General features: G+C 46.6%; 1 protein-coding gene across 2 annotated transcripts in view; it reads right to left on the reverse strand.

Moving 5' to 3' along the window:
* Nucleotides 1-20,339, reverse strand: part of ATP7B (ATPase copper transporting beta) — a 173,488-nt gene that overhangs the window by 22,794 nt on the left and 130,355 nt on the right. For both annotated transcript variants that reach the window (XM_069758888.1, XM_069758887.1), the window contains 5 exons: nt 18,782-18,909; nt 17,225-17,379; nt 17,007-17,141; nt 12,797-12,991; nt 11,309-11,491 (listed from right to left, as the gene is read on the reverse strand). In XM_069758888.1, coding sequence (XP_069614989.1) covers nt 11,309-11,491; nt 12,797-12,991; nt 17,007-17,141; nt 17,225-17,379; nt 18,782-18,909 — 796 coding nt within the window. The remainder of the gene's footprint in view (nt 1-11,308; nt 11,492-12,796; nt 12,992-17,006; nt 17,142-17,224; nt 17,380-18,781; nt 18,910-20,339) is intronic.

Below are 20,339 nucleotides of genomic sequence, written 5' to 3' on the forward strand. Positions count from 1 at the left end.
ACCAATCAGAAGGCGTGATGTCATTCACAGGTCCTAAATTCCTAGAATTAGGAGTTTAGTGAATGAGAATGACGTCGCGGCTTCTGATTGGTCGCGTGCCGCTCATGTGACCGCCACGCGACCAATCAGAAGCCGCGACGTCATTCTCATTCACTAAACTCCTAATTCTAGGAATTTAGGACCTGCGAATGACGTCACGGCTTCTGATTGGTCGCGTGGCGGTCACATGGGTGGCACGCGACCAATCAGAAGCCGGGACGTCATTCCTCAGGTCCTAAACGCGCGCATTTTAAACAAAGAAGCCTGCCGGTTACCAGCGTGATGTCCAGGGGCCGCCGGAGAGGTGAATATATCAATATTTTTTATTTTAATTCTTTATTTTACACATTAATATGGATCCCAGGGCCTGAAGGAGAGTTTCCTCTCCTTCAGACCCTGGGAACCATCAGGATACCTTCCGATACTTGGTGTCCCATTGACTTGTATTGGTATCGGATATCGGTATCGGCGATATCCGATATTTTTCGGGTATCGGCCGATACTATCCGATACCGATACTTTCAAGTATCGGACGGTATCGCTCAACACTATTAACAACCCTAGCTGGCCATGTGGTGTGTGACACATACGCAGACTCATCTTGTTTCATGTACGAAGGAGGGACTCAAAGTCACAAAGCCTATTTTTAGAGGGATATCAAGCGGCATTAATATTCTTAAAGGGCCATTATTAAACAGTGGGTCTCCTATGCAGTGGGTGGCTGGGCTGCCAAGAATTACAACATACCCTAATGCCCCTTTCATGAGAGGTACAGGAGGGCCTCCTGAAAAACAGTTGCATTGAATGCAAGGCCTGCCAATAAGCCTTTGAACCCAGGTACTGGATGGCCACAGGAAAACCCACTTCACATTCTTCAGTTGGTTCTGCCATACTGTTGTTTCCTTATGCACTGAATGCAAGGGCCGCCTTGACCCAAATTTGCACGCAACACAATCTCCCCTTGGAAAAATCTGTTTGCATCTCGGCTTTGGGAAAATGGCCGCCGCGATCTCTTCTGCGCACGCACGGCATCCCGCGGCCATTTTCCTGAAGCCCCGTGCAGCAGAGCACTCCATCTGCGCACGCGCGGCCCCAGGAAGATGGCCGCCCCCACCGATGACAGGGGGTAATAGCGCAGATCGCGCGCTGCTTCTTCACGTGCGCGCAGTGGATTCGTCACTGCGACATGCGCACACCACTACGCCACCAACGGAAAGCTGGGGAAGAAAAGAGCGATGTCACCACGCCCATCTGACCAGACCAGCCTGATTGACAGGCGAAAACGGCGACTTTGGTAATGTATTTCGCAGCATAGGTGGGGAATCGGGGTACACTACATACACTATTGTAACGCACAGCGCAGGCCCTATTTAACAGTATTTATATCTCAATCTGAAAAAACGGGGTGACAGGTTCCCTTTAAGCACCCAAAATATATCCAAAAAGACTCGGTCCATATGATGGAAAAGAAAATATTTTGTAGTTTATTGTGGTTCACAGCCAAACAATGAATAAACAGAAACAATATTCCCAACATTTCAGCCTTTATGGCCTTTTTCAAGGTTTTTTTCTAAAGAGAAAAACAAAGAATTCACCTCATAACTGGTAAGACGGACCTGACAAATATATATATATATATATATATATATATATATTACCCATTCCACTACCTCCATCATTTCATCCTCCCCCAAAACCCCCATCATTGTCCTTTCCTCTGCCATCATCATTGTCTTCTCCCCCACCACCCCATCACTACCCATTCCATGACTTCCATCATTTCCTCCTCTCCCACCATCCCCATCATTGCCCTTTCCACTACCTTCATCATTGTCTTTTCCCCCACCTCCATCATTTCCTCCTCCCCACCACCCCCTTTATTACCCATTCACCACCTACATTATTTCCTCGTCCCCCACCACCCCCATTATTGCCCTTTCCACCACCCCATCATTGCTCTCTCCCCAACCACCCCTATCATTGCCCTCTCCGTCAACTCAATCATTGCTGCACCATCGCCGGCTGCTTCCTGTCTCGCACAGCAGCGGTGCTGAATGATGATTTCATTCAGCCGCTGCTGTGTGAGACAGGATGCGCGGGCAGGAAGCAGGATGGATCCATTCCCTGCAGCTCTGCTCCACTGCCATTTTTTCTTGCAGGCAGTAGAGCTGCAGGGATTGCTTCCTGCCCACCGCACATGCCCTCATTATTAGCCGCCCTGCAGGGGCCCCCCGGAGCCTCCAGGCCCTGATGCAGCCGCACTGGTTGAAAAGGCGGTATGTCCGCCCATGGTTTGTACAATCTGCAAGGTACTCCCTCAGCATCTTCCCAAACATTGCACTTCTTGTGACAGCACCCCTTGCCTCTCTGCCGGCACAATAGGAGGGTCTGAGAAAACTGTCCCAGAACTTTGCCATTGTTCCCCTGCCTGAGCTGGATTGTACTTCCGTCTCTCTCGCTTAGACTCCTTGGCTGTACAACAAACTCGGACGTCTGCAGCCAGCCTTCTCACATGGGAATTTTTTAAGTAATTCTGCTACAAGGGCCCCCTGGTACTGCAACATTTTAGTATACCTGTCTGCCTGTGGAAGAGGAGATTGAAAGTTCTCCTTGTAGCGTGGGCCTAGAAGTGTCACCAACCAGTAATGAGTGTCACCGAAAATTTTAATAATGCAAGGGTCACGGGAAACGCAGCGCAACAAAGTCAGCAATGCGTGCCAGACTGCTAACAGGCAATACTTCCGTGTCCTCACCAACAGGATGACTGACCATGCTGTCCTCCTCTTCCTCCCTGTCCTCAGGCCATCCCCACAGAACAGACGGTATGACAGCTGTGCTTGTAGTAACATCTATAGCGCATGAAAGTAGCTCCTGTTCTTCCTCGTCCTAATTGTCTACCAATCCACGTTAGGATGACATGAGGCTGGGCTGAGTGTAATCACCCTGTATGGTTCCTTGCTCCATGTCCTCGTGCTCTGCCTGCAATGCATCCTCTTTAATTGTAAGCAGGGAGGATTTCAGAATGCAGAGAAATGAGATGGGGACACTAATTATGGCATCATCGCCGCTCACCATCTTGGTGCAGTCCTCAAAGTTTTGGAGGATGGTACATATGTCTGACATCCATGTCCACTCCTGAGGTCTTATGTGTGGAGTCTGAACTGAATATCGACAGCCTTCATGATGCTGGTAGTCAACAACTGCCCTCTTCTGCTCACAAATCCTTTCCAACATATGCAGTGTAGAGTTCCAACGCGTGCGGACATCACACACCAGGCGGTGAGCCGGAAGCTGCAAACGCTGCTGAAGCACAGCAAGGGTGGCTGAAGCTGTAGCTGACTTTCTAAAATGGGCAGACAGACTGTGTACTTTCACTTGCAGATCCGGCAGCTCCGAGTAGCTTTTGAGAAAATGTTGAACCACGAGGTTAAGCACATAGGCCAGGCAAGGTACGTGTGTGAGCTCACCTTGCCTCAGAGCCGCCACCAAGTTCTGGCCATTGTCACACACATGACCATGCCTGGCTGTAGGTTCAGCGGTGTCATCCAAATATCTGACTGTTCTTTCAGCACTGTCCACAACTCTTCTGCATTGTGCGGATTGTCACCTAAGCAGATTAGCTTCAGCACAGCCTGTTGCCGCTTGGCTGAGGCAGTGCTGCAATGCTTCCAGCTTCTGACTGATGTGTTCATTTAAGAGATGGAAGTTGAAGAGGAGAAAGAGGTGCAGGAGCTGTAGACTGTGGGGGCAACCCTGACTGATGTAGGGCCCGCATTCCTCGATGTGGGGAGGATGTGTTCCACCCCAAGGTCTGATTGGGTCCCAGCTTCTACTATGTTAACTGTTGTGAATTCAGCTTTTGGGCTCCCTCCGGTGGTTGTAGAGGGTAATGCAGTTGTGCCTGGACTGCAGGATTGAACATGTGTATCTACTAATTGCAAAACTGACTTGGGTATATAGCTTTGCAGGACTCTTTAGTCCCTGCCAGTTGTCCATTGTTTTTGGAGGATTCACATCCCTTCTGGTCTCTCCTGTTCGCTGTGCTTTTCTTCAAAGATAAGTCCTGGCTTTGTTTTTGCTATCCACTTGCTGTGGACCTTATAGTTCTGTGCATGTTTTGTCTTGTCCAGCTTTGTCTGTGAAGTATTTTTTGCAGCCTTGCTGTGTCTCTGGAGATGCAGATATACCCTCCATGTCTTTAGTCAGATGTGATGTTTTGTATTTTCTGTGGTGGATATTTTCTAGTGTTTTAATACTGACTGCATAGTACTTTCATGTCTGCGTGTGTTTTTTCCCTCTCCTCTCACAGTCAATATTTGTGGGGGCTATCTGTCCTTTGGGGATTTTCTCTGAGGCAAGATAGGTTTCCTGTTTCTGTCTTTAGGGGTAGTTAGTTTCTTAGGTTGTGTCGAGGGGTCTAGGGAGTGTTAGGTACCCCCCACGGCTACTTCTAGTTGCGCTGCTAGGTTCAGGATTTGCGGTCAGTACAGGTGCCACCTTCTCCAGAGTACGTCTCATGCTGCTCCAAGGCCACCAGATCATAACAGTACAACTGGCCAACAATGAGTTAATTGCATCTCAGAAGAAGGGAGAAAAGGTTTTGAGCCATTTTTTTTCCTTAGCCTGTTCCTCCCTCTTAATCTCTGGGTAGCTGCGGAACCTAGTAATAACATGAGTGTTCAGGAGTTAGTTTCTCGTGTGGATCAGCTTGCTGCTAGGGTACAGGGTATTTCAGATTATATTGTTCAGACTCCTGCCTTAGAACCTAGGATTCCCACTCCTGATTTATTCTTTGGTGACAGATCCAAATTTTTGAGTTTCAAAAATAACTGTAAACTGTTTTTTGCATTGAGACCCCGGTCTTCTGGTGATCCCATTCAGCAGGTTAAAATTATCATATCCCTGCTGCGTGGTGACCCACAGGATTGGGCATTTTCCCTGGAAACTGGCAACCCTGCTTTGCTTAATGTTGATTCTTTCTTTCAAGCATTGGGGTTATTGTATGATGAGCCTAATTCTGTGGATCAAGCTGAGAAGATCTTGTTGGACCTGTGTCAGGGTCAAGAAGCGGCAGAATCGTATTGCCAGAAATTTAGAAAATGGTCTGTACTGACTAAATGGAATGAGGATGCCTTGGCGGCAATTTTCAGAAAGGGTCTTTCTGAATCCGTTAAAGATGTTATGGTGGGGTTCCCCACGCTTGCTGGTCTGAGTGATTCTATGTCTCTGGCGATTCAGATTGATCGGCGCTTGCGCGAGCACAGAGTTGTGCACACTGTGGCGTTATCCTCCGAGCGGAGCCCGGAGCCTATGCAGTGTGATAGGATTTTGTCTAGAGCTGAACGTCTAAGATTCAGGCGCCAGAATAGGTTGTGTTTTTACTGCGGCGATTCTGCTCATGTTATTTCTGATTGCCCTAAGTGTACAAAGAGAATCGCTAGTTCTGTTACTATCAGTACTGCGCAACTTAAATTTCTGTTATCTGTGACCTTGATCTGCTCATTATCATCATTTTCTGTCATGGCATTTGTGGATTCAGGCGCCGCTCTGAACTTAATGGACTTAAAATTTGCCAGACGTTGTGGTTTCCCCTTGCAGCCTTTGCAGAATCCTATTCCTTTAAGGGGCATTGATGCTACACCGTTGACTAAAAATAAACCTCAGTTTTGGACACAGCTGACCATGCGCATGGCTCCAGCCCATCAGGAAGATTGTCGTTTTCTGGTGTTGCATAATTTGCATGATGATATTGTGCTGGGTTTCCCATGGTTACAGGAACATAATCCGGTGTTAGATTGGAGATCTATGTCTGTGACTAGTTGGGGTTGTCAGGGGGTTCATGGTCACGTTCCTTTGATGTCAATTTCCTCTTCCCCCTCTTCTGAAATTCCTGAGTTTTTGTCAGATTTCCAGGATGTATTCGATGAGCCCAAATCCAGTTCCCTTCCACCGCATAGGGACTGTGATTGTGCTATTGACTTAATTCCAGGTTGTAAGTTCCCTAAGGGCCGACTTTTCAACCTGTCTGTGCCAGAACATGCCGCCATGCCGAGCTATATTAAGGAGTCTTTGGAGAAGGGGCATATTCGGCCATCTTCTTCACCTTTGAGAGCAGGTTTTTTTTTTGTTGCCAAGAAGGATGGCTCCTTTAGACCCTGTATTGATTATCGTCTCTTGAATAAGATCACGGTCAAATTTCAATACCCTTTGTCTTTGCTTACTGATTTGTTTGCTAGGATTAAGGGGGCTAGCTGGTTTACCAAGATAGACCTTCGAGGGGCATATAATCTTATTCGTATTAAGCAGGGTGACGAATGGAAAACTGCATTTAATACGCCCAAAGGCCATTTTGAATACCTTGTGATGCCATTCGGACTCTCTAATGCCCCATCTGTGTTCCAATCCTTCATGCATGATATCTTTCGGAGTTATCTTGATAAATTCATGGTTGTATATTTGGATGATATTTTGATTTTTTCCGATGATTGGGAGTCTCATGTGAAACAGGTCAGGATGGTATTTCAGATCCTCCGTAGTAATGCTTTATTTGTGAAGGGGTTGAAGTGCCTCTTTGGAGTGCAGAAGGTTTCTTTTTTGGGCTTCATTTTTTCTCCCTCATCTATAGAAATGGATCCGGTTAAGGTTCAGGCCATTCATGATTGGATTCAGCACACATCTGTAAAGAGCCTTAAGAAATTCTTGGGCTTTGCTAATTTTTATCGTCGTTTCATTGCCAACTTCTCCAGTGTGGTTAAACCTCTAACTGATTTGACGAAGAAAGACGCTGATGTGACGAATTGGTCCTCCGCGGCTGTTTCTGCCTTTCAGGAGCTTAAACGCCGATTTACTTCTGCCCCTGTGTTTCTCTTCCATTTCAGGTTGAGGTTGACGCGTCTGAGATTGGGGCAGGGGCCGTTTTGTCTCAGAGGAATTCTGATGGGTCCTTGATGAAACCGTGTGCCTTCTTTTCTCGGAAGTTTTCGCCTGCGGAACGCAATTATGATGTCGGCAATCGGGAGTTGTTGGCTATGAAGTGGGCATTTGAGGAGTGGCGACAATGGCTTGAGGGGGCCAAGCATCGTATTGTGGTCCTGACCGATCATAAGAATCTGATTTACCTCGAGTCTGCCAAACGGCTGAATCCTAGACAGGCTCGATGGTCCCTGTTTTTCTCCCGTTTTGATTTTGTGGTCTCGTACATTCCTGGTACTAAGAATGTTAAGGCGGATGCCCTCTCTAGGAGTTTTTTTCCTGATTCCCCTGGGGTTCTTGAGCCGGTCGGCATTTTGAAGGAAGGGGTGGTCCTTTCTGCCATTTCCCCTGATTTACGACGGATTCTTCAGGAATTTCAGGCTAATAAACCTGACCGCTGTCCAGTGGGGAAACTGTTTGTTCCTGATAGATGGACTAGTAAAGTGATTTCTGAGGTTCATTGTTCTGTATTGGCTGGCCATCCTGGGATTTTTGGTACCAGAGATTTGGTGGGTAGGTCCTTTTGGTGGCCTTATTTGTCGCGGGATGTGTGTTCTTTTGTGCAGTCCTGTGGGATTTGTGCGCGGGCTAAGCCTTGCTGTTCCCGCGCTAGCGGGTTGTTCTTGCCATTACCGGTCCCTGAGAGGCCCTGGACACATATTTCTATGGATTTTATTTCCGATCTTCCTGTTTTCCAAAGGATGTCGGTTATCTGGGTTGTCTGTGACCGATTTTCTAAGATGGTTCATTTGGTGCCTTTGCCTAAATTGCCTTCTTCTTCTGATTTGGTTCCGTTGTTTTTTCAGCATGTGGTACGTTTGCATGGTATTCCGGAGAATATTGTGTCTGACAGAGGTTCCCAGTTTGTTTCTAGGTTTTGGCGGGCCTTTTGTGCCAAGCTGGGCATTGATTTGTTTTTTTCTTCTGCATTTCATCCTCAGACAAATGGCCAGACTAAGCAAACTAATCAGACCTTGGAGACCTATTTGAGATGCTTTGAGTCTGCTGATCAGGATGATTGGGTGGCTTTTTTGCCATTGGCCGAGTTTGCCCTTAATAATCGGGCTAGTTCGGCTACTTTGGTTTCGCTTTTTTTGGTAATTTCGGTTTTCATCCTCGTTTTTCTTCTGGGCAGGTTGAGCCTTCTGACCTTCCTGGTGTGGATTCTGTGGTCGACAGGTTGCAGCAGATTTGGGCTCATGTGGTGGACAATTTGGTGCTGTCTCAGGAGGAGGCTCAACGTTTTGCTAACCGTCGTCGGTGTGTTGGTTCCCGGCTTCGGGTTGAGGATCTGGTTTGGTTATCTTCCCGTCATGTTCCTATGAAGGTTTCTTCCCCTAAGTTTAAGCCTCGATTTATTGGTCCTTATAGGATTTCTGAGATTATTAATCCGGTGTCCTTTCGCCTGGCGCTTCCGGCCTCTTTTGCTATTCATAATGTCTTCCATAGATCTTTGTTGCGCAAATATGTGGAGCCCGTTGTTCCCTCTGTTGATCCTCCGGCCCCTGTGTTGGTCGATGGGGAGTTGGAATATGTTGTTGAGAAGATTTTGGATTCTCGTTTTTCGAGGTGGAAGCTTCAGTACCTTGTCAAATGGAAGGGTTATGGCCTGGAGGATAATTCTTGGGTTTCTGCCTCTGATGTCCATGCCGCTGATTTGGTTCGTACCTTTCATCGGGCTCATCCTGACCGGCCTGGGGGCTCTGGTGAGTGTTCGGTGACCCCTCCTCAAGGAAGGGGGTACTGTTGTGAATTCAGCTTTTGGGCTCCCTCCGGTGGTTGTAGAGGGTAATGCAGTTGTGCCTGGACTGCAGGATTGGACAGGTGTATCTACTAATTGCAAAACTGACTGGGGTATATAGATTTGCAGGACTCTTTAGTCCCTGCCAGTTGTCCATTGTTTTTGGAGGATTCACATCCCTTCTGGTCTCTCCTGTTTGCTATGCTTTTCTTCAAAGATAAGTCCTGGCTTTGTTTTTGCTGTCCACCTGCTGTGGACCTTATAGTTCTGTGCATTTTCATGTTTTGTCTTGTCCAGCTTTGTCTGTGAAGTATTTTTTGCAGCCTTGCTGTGTCTCTGGAGATGCAGATATACCCTCCATGTCTTTAGTCAGATGTGGTGTTTTGTATTTTCTGTGGTGGATATTTTCTAGTGTTTTAATACTGACCGCATAGTACTCTGTTCTATTCTTTCTATTTAGCTAGTATGGCCTCCTATGCTAAATCCTGATTTCATGTCTGCGTGTGTTTTTTCCCTCTCCTCTCACAGTCAATATTTGTGGGGGCTATCTGTCCTTTGGGGATTTTCTCTGAGGCAAGATAGGTTTCCTGTTTCTGTCTTTAGGGGTAGTTAGTTTCTTAGGCTGTGTCGAGGGGTCTAGGGAGTGTTAGGTACCCCCCACGGCTACTTCAAGTTGCGCTGCTAGGTTCAGGATTTGCGGTCAGTACAGGTGCCACCTTCTCCAGAGTACGTCTCATGCTGCTCCAAGGCCACCAGATCATAACAGTTAACCCAGTGTGCCATCAGTGAGATGTACCGTCCCTGCCCACAAGCACTTGTCCACATATCTGTGGTTAGGTGGACTTTCCCAGTAACAGCATTGTTGAGGGCACGGGTAATGTTGTGGGACACATGCTGGTGTAATGCCGCTACGGCACTCCGGGAGAAATAGTGGCGACTGGGGACCGAGTACTTTGGAACGGTCGCCGCCACCAGGTTGTGGAAAGCTTCAGTCTCAACGAGCCTAAGAGGCAACATTTCGAGCGCAAGCAGACGAGAAATGTTAGAATGTAGTACTATGGCCTGTGGGGCGTTGGCTGGGTATTTCTGCTTGCGTTCCAACGACTGGGGTATAGACAACTGAAGGCTGCGCTGGGACAAGGATGTGGACGGGCTTGATGATGGTGCTGGTCGACTGTGGGCAACAACAAGTGCAAGGCCAGAGGCATCTTCACATGCACGGTGAACTGGGGATTGGCTTCTACGCAAAACAGTGGAAGAAGCAGTGGTGTCACCTGCAGACACTGCTCCTGGAGCCTGGGGTTTGGCCCATAAAGTCGGGTGCTTTGCTGCCATGTGCCTAATCATGCTGGTGGTGGTCAGGCTGGTAGTTTTGCTACCTCTGCTGATGTGGGCATGACAGGTGCTACAAATGGCCTGTTTGGGCTTAATCGGCAGAGTCTTTAAAAAATAACCAGACTCGGGAAGATCTAACAGTTGGAATGGCAACTTCCCTCATGTTGGTGTTACGGGGAACGGATGCACGCCTGCTGTCTGTGGCCACCACACTGCTTCTTCCTGCCTGTTGGGGTGATAGGCCTCCTTCCCCATGTGTGCTGCTGTACTCACTCTGCATGTCCTCCTGCCAGGTTGGGTCAGTCACTATGTCATCTACCACCTCGTCTTCCACATCCACACCCTGCTCCTCCTGACTTTCTGGCAATTGTGTCTCATCCTCGTCCACCTCTTGTGACACTTCACCTTTGTGTGACCGTGGCTGTTCAAATCTTTGGGCATCGCTACATGCGATCTCATCTGGCCCCACTTCTTAGTTGGCCGGCCGGCCGGCCGACCGGCCGAGAGTCCAGAACCTTTAAAGGGAAAACTGAACATTATCCGCTATACAACCAACAACCGTTTCGCACTGCTCTGGCTTCAATGGTGGTGTGCTGAGGTCCCCTAGAAACTGGGACAGGAAGATCGAGCACGGGTCTTTGTTGTGGCCCACTTTCAGCTTGGCCATGGCGTCGTCCTCTGCATGCACCATCAGGTCCACTTCCCCGTCCATTGCCCCTTGCCTTGCCCATTTTAAATGGACTACTGAAATATTTGAAAAGCTCAATACAAATTTGAGAAAACTTATATGTGATCACCCAGTATGCCTGAAAAGCAAGTATTTGGAGACCACAGATACACCGAGCGTCTGACAGAGATAACAGACAGTAAAAATGTGTTTGTTTTTTTAAATATTATTTAAAAACACAAAATAATGAGTAGACCAAGGCTAGCAGACAAAAAATACAGCGTATGCCTGCGAAGTGAAGATTTGGACACCACAGATACACCAGGCATCTGATGGAGATAAGAGACTGTATAAAAAAAATTTTACAATGCGAAAGTGGTAGAGCTTCATGGTTTTCATGTTTTTAGAATAGAAAAGAACCAAATCAGGTCTAAATCATGACAAACATAATGTACCTACATCTAGATACTATAGAATGCCACATACTACTAATAATATAATCTGCAGAATAACACAACTTACATAGACTGTAAGATAACATACTGATTCTTTACCTCCTTGCAGTACTTCGTCATGGCCATTCCCAGGGGGTGCTCACTGCTGGCTTCTGCAGTACCGACCACGGCAAGCATTCTTCTCAGGGGCATCCTGACTACATCACCCAGCAGCAGCACTCTCATCACTTTAGGGACCCCATGTGTTATTGTCCCTGTCTTATCAAACATCACTGTATTTATCTGAAACAGTAAACAACAATCTCCCAATTAGCCATGAAATGATTGAAACCTATTGATTTCATCACTATGTTAGATCCATTTTTCATCCATTTTTGGACTCTGTCTTTCTTGAATGCAAAAAAAAAACTGTAAAAATGGAAAGCACTCAGACAGAGTTCATGTGTTGTTCATTATTTCAGGGACTGTTGACTTGCATTGGTGAGTTTAATCTGTGCTGTGATCAAAAATAGTCGTGTCTCTGTTTTTTGTTTTTTTTTTTTCTTTGGGGGGGGGGGGAGGGGGGTCACTTGGTTTGCAAAAAGAAAGGTGAATAGCCCATAATGCACTCAATGCCTCAGGTCGAGCAAGTCAGCGTTGAATTTGGGGAGGCCTGTTTGTGGGCATTATACAACATGGGGGCACTGTGGAGGCCTCATACTGAGTGAGTGCACTGTGGGGGGTCATAAAAGGGGTACAATGCAAGCACGAATGGGCTTCACTCATGTAATACTGGGCAATATTAGGATACTGGGTTACTGTAAAATAAAAATTGCTGTATGTGTTCAGAGGGTACGGGTATGGGTACATGTTCTATCTGTGAAAAGTAAGGAAAGAAAAGGTAAGTGAATCATGACTTTCTGAATAAGGTCTAATGCCAAGTCACACACTGCAGGCCTTGTCCGTAGGAAGTGACCCCATATGGTTTTCTTGTGTACCTTCATGTGGATTTATTGTGAATTTTACACCATGCATTCCAAAGGGTGAAGTCCACGGTGAGAATCTGGACCAAATCCTCAGGATTGACAGATAAAAAAGAGGACAATAAGCCTCCAATTCCATGTGGATTTTTTCCTCCACTCCAAGTGTTTTTACAACCTCATACACATGTAATATATTTTACATTGTTGTGGATTTTTTGTGCGGAATCTGCGATGTGTGCAGTTCAGCCAACAAATCTAAAGCAAAGCTGTGTGCGTGGACCTTGTAAAAAGGCACAGAGAGTAAAGGGATTATCCAGCTTTTTAAACTGTATGCTCTATCCTTAGGATTGATCATCAGTACTAGACCAGTGGGGGTCCGATCCTTGGCGCCCCCGCTGACCGGCACTAATGACTGCATTAGCCTGCAGGCTGGTTTCTACTTCCCTGCCATGTGATTTTTGTAACAGTGATGTACTGTAGTGGCAACACAATTTAGGAAGTTCAATGCTGCAGCCCGTTTAACCTTTTGAAAGACTCGGTGAAGGACCATAATCTACCATTTTTTACTATAAAAATCACTAAATGAAGAAAAGTGATCTCTTATTGTCAGCAGAAGCCCACTAACCTTATGTGCCATCTCCAGCGGCTCTCCACCTTTGATAAGGATGCCATTTTGTGCAGCTACTCCAGTACCCACCATCACTGCCGTGGGAGTAGCCAGACCTAAAGCACAGGGACAGGCAATAGACAGCACAGTGATGGCAGTCTGGAAGCCAACCCGTATGATTATCTCAGCCTTCGAGATGGTTTTACTGTAATCCTAAACGAATGAATGAATGAATGAAATCATAAACATAAAACGGAATTAGAAAAAAAATGGAGCATGGAAGCAATCTGTAATGTGCAGGCAACATACCTCCCAGCCAGAGTCATGTATAAAGATTAGTGTAGCGGTGGGACACAACTCTAGTCTGGAAAGCAGGTAGAGAACAGAGTCCAGTCACGGACCACTGCCACGTTTCCAGGACTGGCAGCCACCAGACTGTGCATATGGGGTTTACGCCACCAGAATTTGTTTGCTACATTTAGCCCAGTGAAAGAGACAGCAAGCAAAACTAGGGATATACTACAGGGAAAAGGTACATTGAAAGGGAACCTGTAACCTCAAGAAATGCTCTTTACCTGCAGATATTGGGTTCATCAGGGTTTTACATTTAATTGGTATTCACTAGCCGAATCCTGCGCTGTAAATAAATAATTTAAAAAAAAAACCAGCATGGGGACCCCTCTATTCTTGATCAGCCTTGCTGAAGCTGACAGATGAGAGTTGCAGCCCCCAGCTGTGAGTTTTGCCTGGCTGGTTATCAAAAATACAGGGGAACCCATGCCGGGATTTTTTTTTTATTATTATTTATTTACAGTGTAGGAGCCGGCTAATAAATACTCCCATCCGCCGCTCCTGCTCTCGCTGTTATTAGCAGCAGCAGGTGTCAGATGATGGGGGTTGTAGTCCCATCAGCTGACACCAGTGACCGGAGGTAAACTTTATACCTCTGATCACAGCTGCGGGCTCATGCTGTCTTTTGACAGCGTGAGAACCTCGGCTCTCTGACCGGCGGGGATGATTTCACTGCCGATCAGAAGTGGTGTTTGCTGCGCTGTCATGGCACTGGATGTTCGAGCCCCCCATTAAAGTGAATGGGGCCCGGGTTCGAGTCTGGGTACTGTTCTGATACCCGAACCCAAACTTTTTGTACCTGTTCAGCTGATCCCACCGGACCCGAACATCCAGGTGTCCACCCATCTTTAATATAATAATATATATAATTCCCCACCACATTCCACATAGATAATAACCCCATTGGTGTCTTAAAAATAGGTGGAAGGCAAAGTATTTTGGATAGACATGGATCTCATATATCAGAAGCGCCTCCTCCAACAACAAACACGATCACAGCGTGTGTCCGAATTCTGCCTTGAGACAAAATGTCCAATATATATACATATATATATATATATATATATATGTATATATATATATGTATATATATATATATATATATATATATATACATATATATATATATATATATACATATATATATATATATATATATATATATATATATATATATATATATATATATATATATATTGTAATAATAGTTTTGCTATTATTGTATGTAGGATGTAGAGATACATATGAAGGCTAGGAACATGAAAGTGGAATATAAATGGATGAAGGCCCCCATATGCAATAGATTATATTTGGATGAACTCGCTGATTTCCCGAGTCTCCCCAGCTTTAAGTTTACATGCCCAGTATTTGTTTCCTGTAGGAGGTAAGTCAGCTCCATAGGTGACAGAGCAGCTCACTCACTTTGAGCTATTGAGAACGCTCAGCTGAACGGGGGCTCGCAGGCATCCGGCAGTCACAGACTCAGCTGACCACTACCTAAGGCCATGTTCACACAGTGCGTTTTTTACCGCGGAACCGCGGCGGTTTTGCCGCTGCGGTTCCGCAGCTGTTTTCCATGCAGGGTACAGTACACTGTACCCTATGGAAAACAGGACACACTGTGCACATGGTCCGGAAATTGTAAAAAAAAAGCCGCGCTGAATAGCTCCCGGAAAAAAGAAGGAGCATGTCAATTCTTCTTCCTGAACCGCAGCGGTTCTGCACCCATAGACCTCCATTGTGAGGTCAAAATCGCAGTAAAACCCGCAGATCAAAAATATATCTGCGGGTTTTACTGCGATTTGATGTGCAGAACCGCTGCAGCAGGAAGTGCGGGGGAGCGGGCGGAAGTGCGTGGGCGGAGTGTGGCTGCCCCCCCGTGCTCCGATCCCGCCCCCCCGTGCTCCGATGCCCCCCCCCCGTGCTCCGATGCCCCCCCCCCAGTGCTCCGATGCCCCCCCCGTGCCCTAATCTCCCCCCCTTATACTTACCCGGCGTCCCGGTGTCCGTCCGGCCGTCTTCTCCCTGGGCGCCGCCATCTTGCAAAATGGCGGGCGCATGCGCAGTGCGCCCGCCGAATCTGCCGGCCGGCAGATTCGCTCCAAAGTGCATTTTGATCACTGAGATATAACCTATCTCAGTGATCAAAATAAAAAAATAGTAAATGACACCCCCCCCACTTTGTCACCCCCATTGGTAGGGACAATAAAAAAATTAAGAATTTTTTTTTTTTTTTTTCACTAAGGTTAGAATAGGGTTAGGGTTAGGGGTAGGGTTAGGGGTAGGGTTAGGGGTAGGGTTAGGGTTAGGGGTAGGGTTAGGGGTAGGGTTAGGGTTAGGGGTAGGGTTAGGGGTAGGGGTAGGGGTAGGGGTAGGGGTAGGGTTAGGGGTAGGGTTAGGGTATTTTCAGCCATTTTAGCCCTAAAAAGCTTCCTAGGAAACACACAGTAAAAAAAGGATAAAAAAACGCATCAAAAAACGCATCAAAAAACGCATCAAAAACGCATCAAAAAAGGACAAAAAAAGGACCTGCGTTTTCTGCCAAGAGCTGCAGTTTTTTAAAAAAACTGTCCTGAAAAAAAAAGGATGGAAATCCTGAACGTGTGAACATACCCTAAGGTGGCTGGGGGCATAAGTATAAGATCAAACACAATAACCTGGAGTAATGTAAGGGTATGTTCACACGTTCAGGATTTCCATCCTTTTTTTTTCCTGACTGTTTTTTAAAAAACTGCAGCTCTTGGCAGAAAACGCAGGTCCTTTTTTTGGTCCTTTTTTGGTCCGTTTTTGATGCGTTTTTTGATGCGTTTTTTGATGCGTTTTTTTGATGCAGTTTTCTAGCCAGAGTCTGTGTGTTTTCTAGGAATTTTTTTAGGGTTAAAATGGCTGAAAATACCCTAACCCTAACCCTACCCCTAACCCTACCCCTAACCCTAACCCTACCCCTAACCCTAACCCTACCCCTAACCCTACCCCTAACCCTACCCCTACCCCTATTCTAACCTTAGTGAAAAAAAAAAAAAAAAATTCTTTATTTTTTTTATTGTCCCTACCTATGGGGGTGACAAAGGGGGGGGGGTGTCATTTACTATTTTTTTATTTTGATCACTGAGATAGGTTATATCTCAGTGATCAAAATGCACTTTGGAACGAATCTGCCGGCCGGCAGATTCGGCGGGCGCACTGCGCATGCGCCCGCCATTTTGCAAGATGGCGGCGCCCAGGGAGAAGACGGCCGGACGGACACCGGGACGCCGGGTGAGTATAAGGGGGGGAGATTAGGGCACGGGGGGGGGCATCGGAGCACTGGGGGGGGCATCGGAGCACTGGGGGGGGGCATCGGAGCACGGGGGGGCGGGATCGGAGCACGGGGGGGCAGCCACACTCCGCCCACGCACTTCCGCCCGCTCCCCGCACTTCCTGCTGCAGCGGTTCTGCACATCAAATCGCAGTAAAACCCGCAGATATATTTTTGATCTGCGGGTTTTACTGCGGTTTGGACCTCACAATGGAGGTCTATGGGTGCAGAACCGCTGCGGCTCCGGAAAAAGAATTGACATGCTCCTTCTTTTTTCCGGGAGCTATTCAGCGCGTCTTTTTTTTAACAATTTCCGGACCATGTGCACAGTGTGTCCTGTTTTCCATAGGGTACAGTGTACTGTACCCTGCATGGAAAACAGCTGCGGAACCGCAGCGGCAAAACCGCCGCGGTTCCGCGGTAAAAAACGCACTGTGTGAACATGGCCTAAGACGATGACAAAGTCCCATGAGAGGAGAATGGAAAATGAGAAAATGATGGGATATGAAAAGATGAAAATGAGCTTCCAGATTTGACTTTGTAGCAGTTTCATTAAAACACACGGCAGTCGGAACTTACTGGGAAATATTTCAGTATGACATCAAAATTCACAAAGCCGACGGTAGTCCATCCAATCAATGTCACAACGGAAATGCTAATTATGAAGGGGACGAAGTAGCCACTTATCTTATCTGCCAGCTGTTGGATTGGTGCCTATAAGATAACATGCCATTGTATAAAGCATTCATAGGGCCATTATTACACAGGTAAGGAGAATACAGCAGGTTTTTTATTACCTTGGACATTTGAGCCTCTTCTACCAGCTTGACTATTTGCGCCAGGGTGGTGTCAGAGCCCACGTGTGTCGCTTCTACAAGGACTGATCCATGGGCGTTAATGGACCCAGCGATGACTATGCTCCCTGGCTTCTTCCTCACGGGCATAGGTTCACCTATCGGACGAGGGGAAAAAGAAAAAAATGAGGAACAGGTCATCCAAATGTGGCGACCTGTCTGCTGATCACCAGCTACGCCAACAGCCCAAATGTCCTCATCTGCCCATCCATGAAGTTATAAGAATAAAAGCCGCTCCACTGCCGTTCAGCCTGCAGCCCTCAGCGCCTGGCCCTGCTATTAACACGCATGTTCTCCGATAATGCAGCCATGTAATGTGCCTCTGTACAGGGCCAAGGATCTGGAAACAGAGGCAGAACTTCACAAGGAAAACCTTCTTTATTCGTGCAAGCAGGGTGAATATATGGCAGGTGATAGAAAGGCACAACATAACTAAACGCAAGAAAGAGTGGCTACAATTTGACTATGGTCAGTGTGTAGCTCAGCAATGTCACCACTAGAGGGCAATACATGACCATAACTTGAATCTTTAGTGCCATGGATGTGGATTTATGGAGAAAAAACGTCTAAAAACATTTGCCAAAATGATCTCTTAGGCTACTTTCACACTAGCGTTTTCTGCAATCCGTCAAAATGCGTCGTTTGCAGAAAAAACGTATCCTGCAAAAGTGCTTGCAGGATGCGTTTTTTCCCCATAGACTTGTATTGACGACGCATTTGGGACGGATTGCCACACGTCGCATCCGTCGTGTGACGGATGCGTCGTGCTTTGGCGGACCGTCGGGAGCAAAAAATGCTACATGTAACGTTTTTTTGCTCCTGACGGACCGCTTTTTCCGACCGCGCATGCGCGGCCGGAACTCCTCCCCCACCTCCCCGCACCTCACAATGGGGCAGCGGATGCGCCGGAGAAATGCATCCGCTGCCTCCGTTGTGCAGTGCGATAAACGCTATCATATGAATCTCTCCCCGACGCATTGCGACTGGGAGATTCCGACGCTAGTGTGAAAGTAGCCTTAGATCCGCAGCACATATGTCCGGCGCTGGGCCATGGTGTAGATCCTGCGTTTAATTCGGAAGACTGATGGAAACTGAAAAATTGTGTGCAATGGGATCGCTGCCACCTATCCTGTGCAACAATTGTTGTCGTGGACAAATGGAGGTGCTGAACCAGCGCCTTGGAGTAAAATGAGGAAAAGGCATTATGGCAATTGCATCAGGCTAATAAAACAGAGCCAGATTCTATGTACACACGTGAGCCCAGCCTAAGTAGTAAGTGCCCCCCACCAGCCCACTGCATGGAAAACTGCCCGCATGCTACACCACCAATAGCTCTGCTGATTTGGGACTCTGTTCCCTCTCAGACACTGCTCCTGTACAGACTTGCTGAAATATCTACTGGTCTGCAAAAATCAGTAACTAACAAATAAATGGTAAAATAGTTAATACTCTATACACAGTTATAGGAATGGTGGGCTTACAAAATATAAATATAATGACCTGTGATTAAGGACTCATCCGCCATAGATGTCCCTTCAATAACTTTCCCATCCACAGGAAATTTTCCCCCGGGAACAACTTTCACAATATCTCCCCTCTGAACAAGATCCACAGCTACTTGTTCTTCCCTGTAAAGAGCAGAAAATGTGTGAGCACAAAAGATCAGCGACATAACTGGTCATCCACAGCGCTCCGCCACTTCACTGTCACTGCGCCAGACCATGTCCCCACCACTGCCCCCCTTGTATACATACATATACACGCACGCATGCACAGAGAACATAGAGTATATGTTATAGATTTAACATACAGAACACAGTAAACACCACTGTAAACAGTATAAAGTTTGTCTTCACCTCCTGTCATCAATGCATTTTATACCCAACACTATATGTGTGTGTATACATATATATACACATATACACACACACACACGTTCTGCTGCGTGTAGTCACCACTAGAGTGACCAAAAAGCAAGAAAACAGACGCACTACCAGCTCACACCACCAGCTGTAATCCCTCAGACCAGTCAGCGTTCTTTTAAGCCACTACAGAATGCGGTGCTCGTAGAAAACAGGTGAAAGTTCTGCAGAAACAAAATATAAAAGAATACGAGCACTCACCATTCATGCAAAAAGTGTCCTTCCTTTATTGAGGCTTCATAGTAAAAAAGCAGGACATAGCAGGGAGAACCTGTGGTTCCCAACGACGACGGCCGTTTCGCTCTCCTGAGCTTCTACGGGTCTCAGGAGAGCGAAACGGCCGTCGTCGTTGCTCACCACTAGAGTGAGTTTCATGCATAAAGAGTTAACTTGCTTGCTTAACACCTTATGCAGTAAACTCCCTCTAATGGTGGCTAAAAGTGATCTTTTAAAAGTATGTTCAGGGAGGGGATTTGGAGATTCATATTAGCCCCCTTCACATATCCTGGTGATTTTTCTACTGGAAAAAAACAGTGCTGGTTAAATATGTGGTCTGTGTACATATGGGACATCCGTGTGCCATTTGTGTGCTGTGAATGTGACATGTACAGTTACGTCCATAAAAACTTCTTACATGTAGCTATACCATGCCAAAAGTTTAGTTATCCTTTAAAAGGGACTCCTGTCACCAGGATTTTCTACCCCATCCAAGAGCAGCATGATGCAGAGACCCTGATTCCAGGAATGTAGCACTTGCTGAGCTAGTTGATAAAATCCCTGTTTTCTGTGCTGCAGATCTAGCAGTTCTCTGAATGCGAAGCTCTGTATAACCCCGCCCACACCACTGATTGACAGCTGTCAGGGTACATGGTGCATAGGCAGAAAGCTGACAATCAGAAGTGAGAGTGGTTATACAGAGCTCGTGAATAAGGCGGACTACATGGCAGCAGGTTCACTAGTCCCCTAATGATAATCTTCTGCTAATAAGCAATGATTGTACACAAACTACAGCAAGTAGCCCAGTAATGTTGCAACACTGGAATCAGGATCTCTGTCTCTTCAGAGATTATGTGGTAAAAACCTGGTGACAGATTCCCTTTAACAGGTACGCTTACAATTTTACAGCACATGTGTAT

The sequence above is a fragment of the Ranitomeya imitator genome, chromosome 3 (assembly GCF_032444005.1).
Source record: "Ranitomeya imitator isolate aRanImi1 chromosome 3, aRanImi1.pri, whole genome shotgun sequence".
Classification (NCBI taxonomy): domain Eukaryota; kingdom Metazoa; phylum Chordata; class Amphibia; order Anura; family Dendrobatidae; genus Ranitomeya; species Ranitomeya imitator.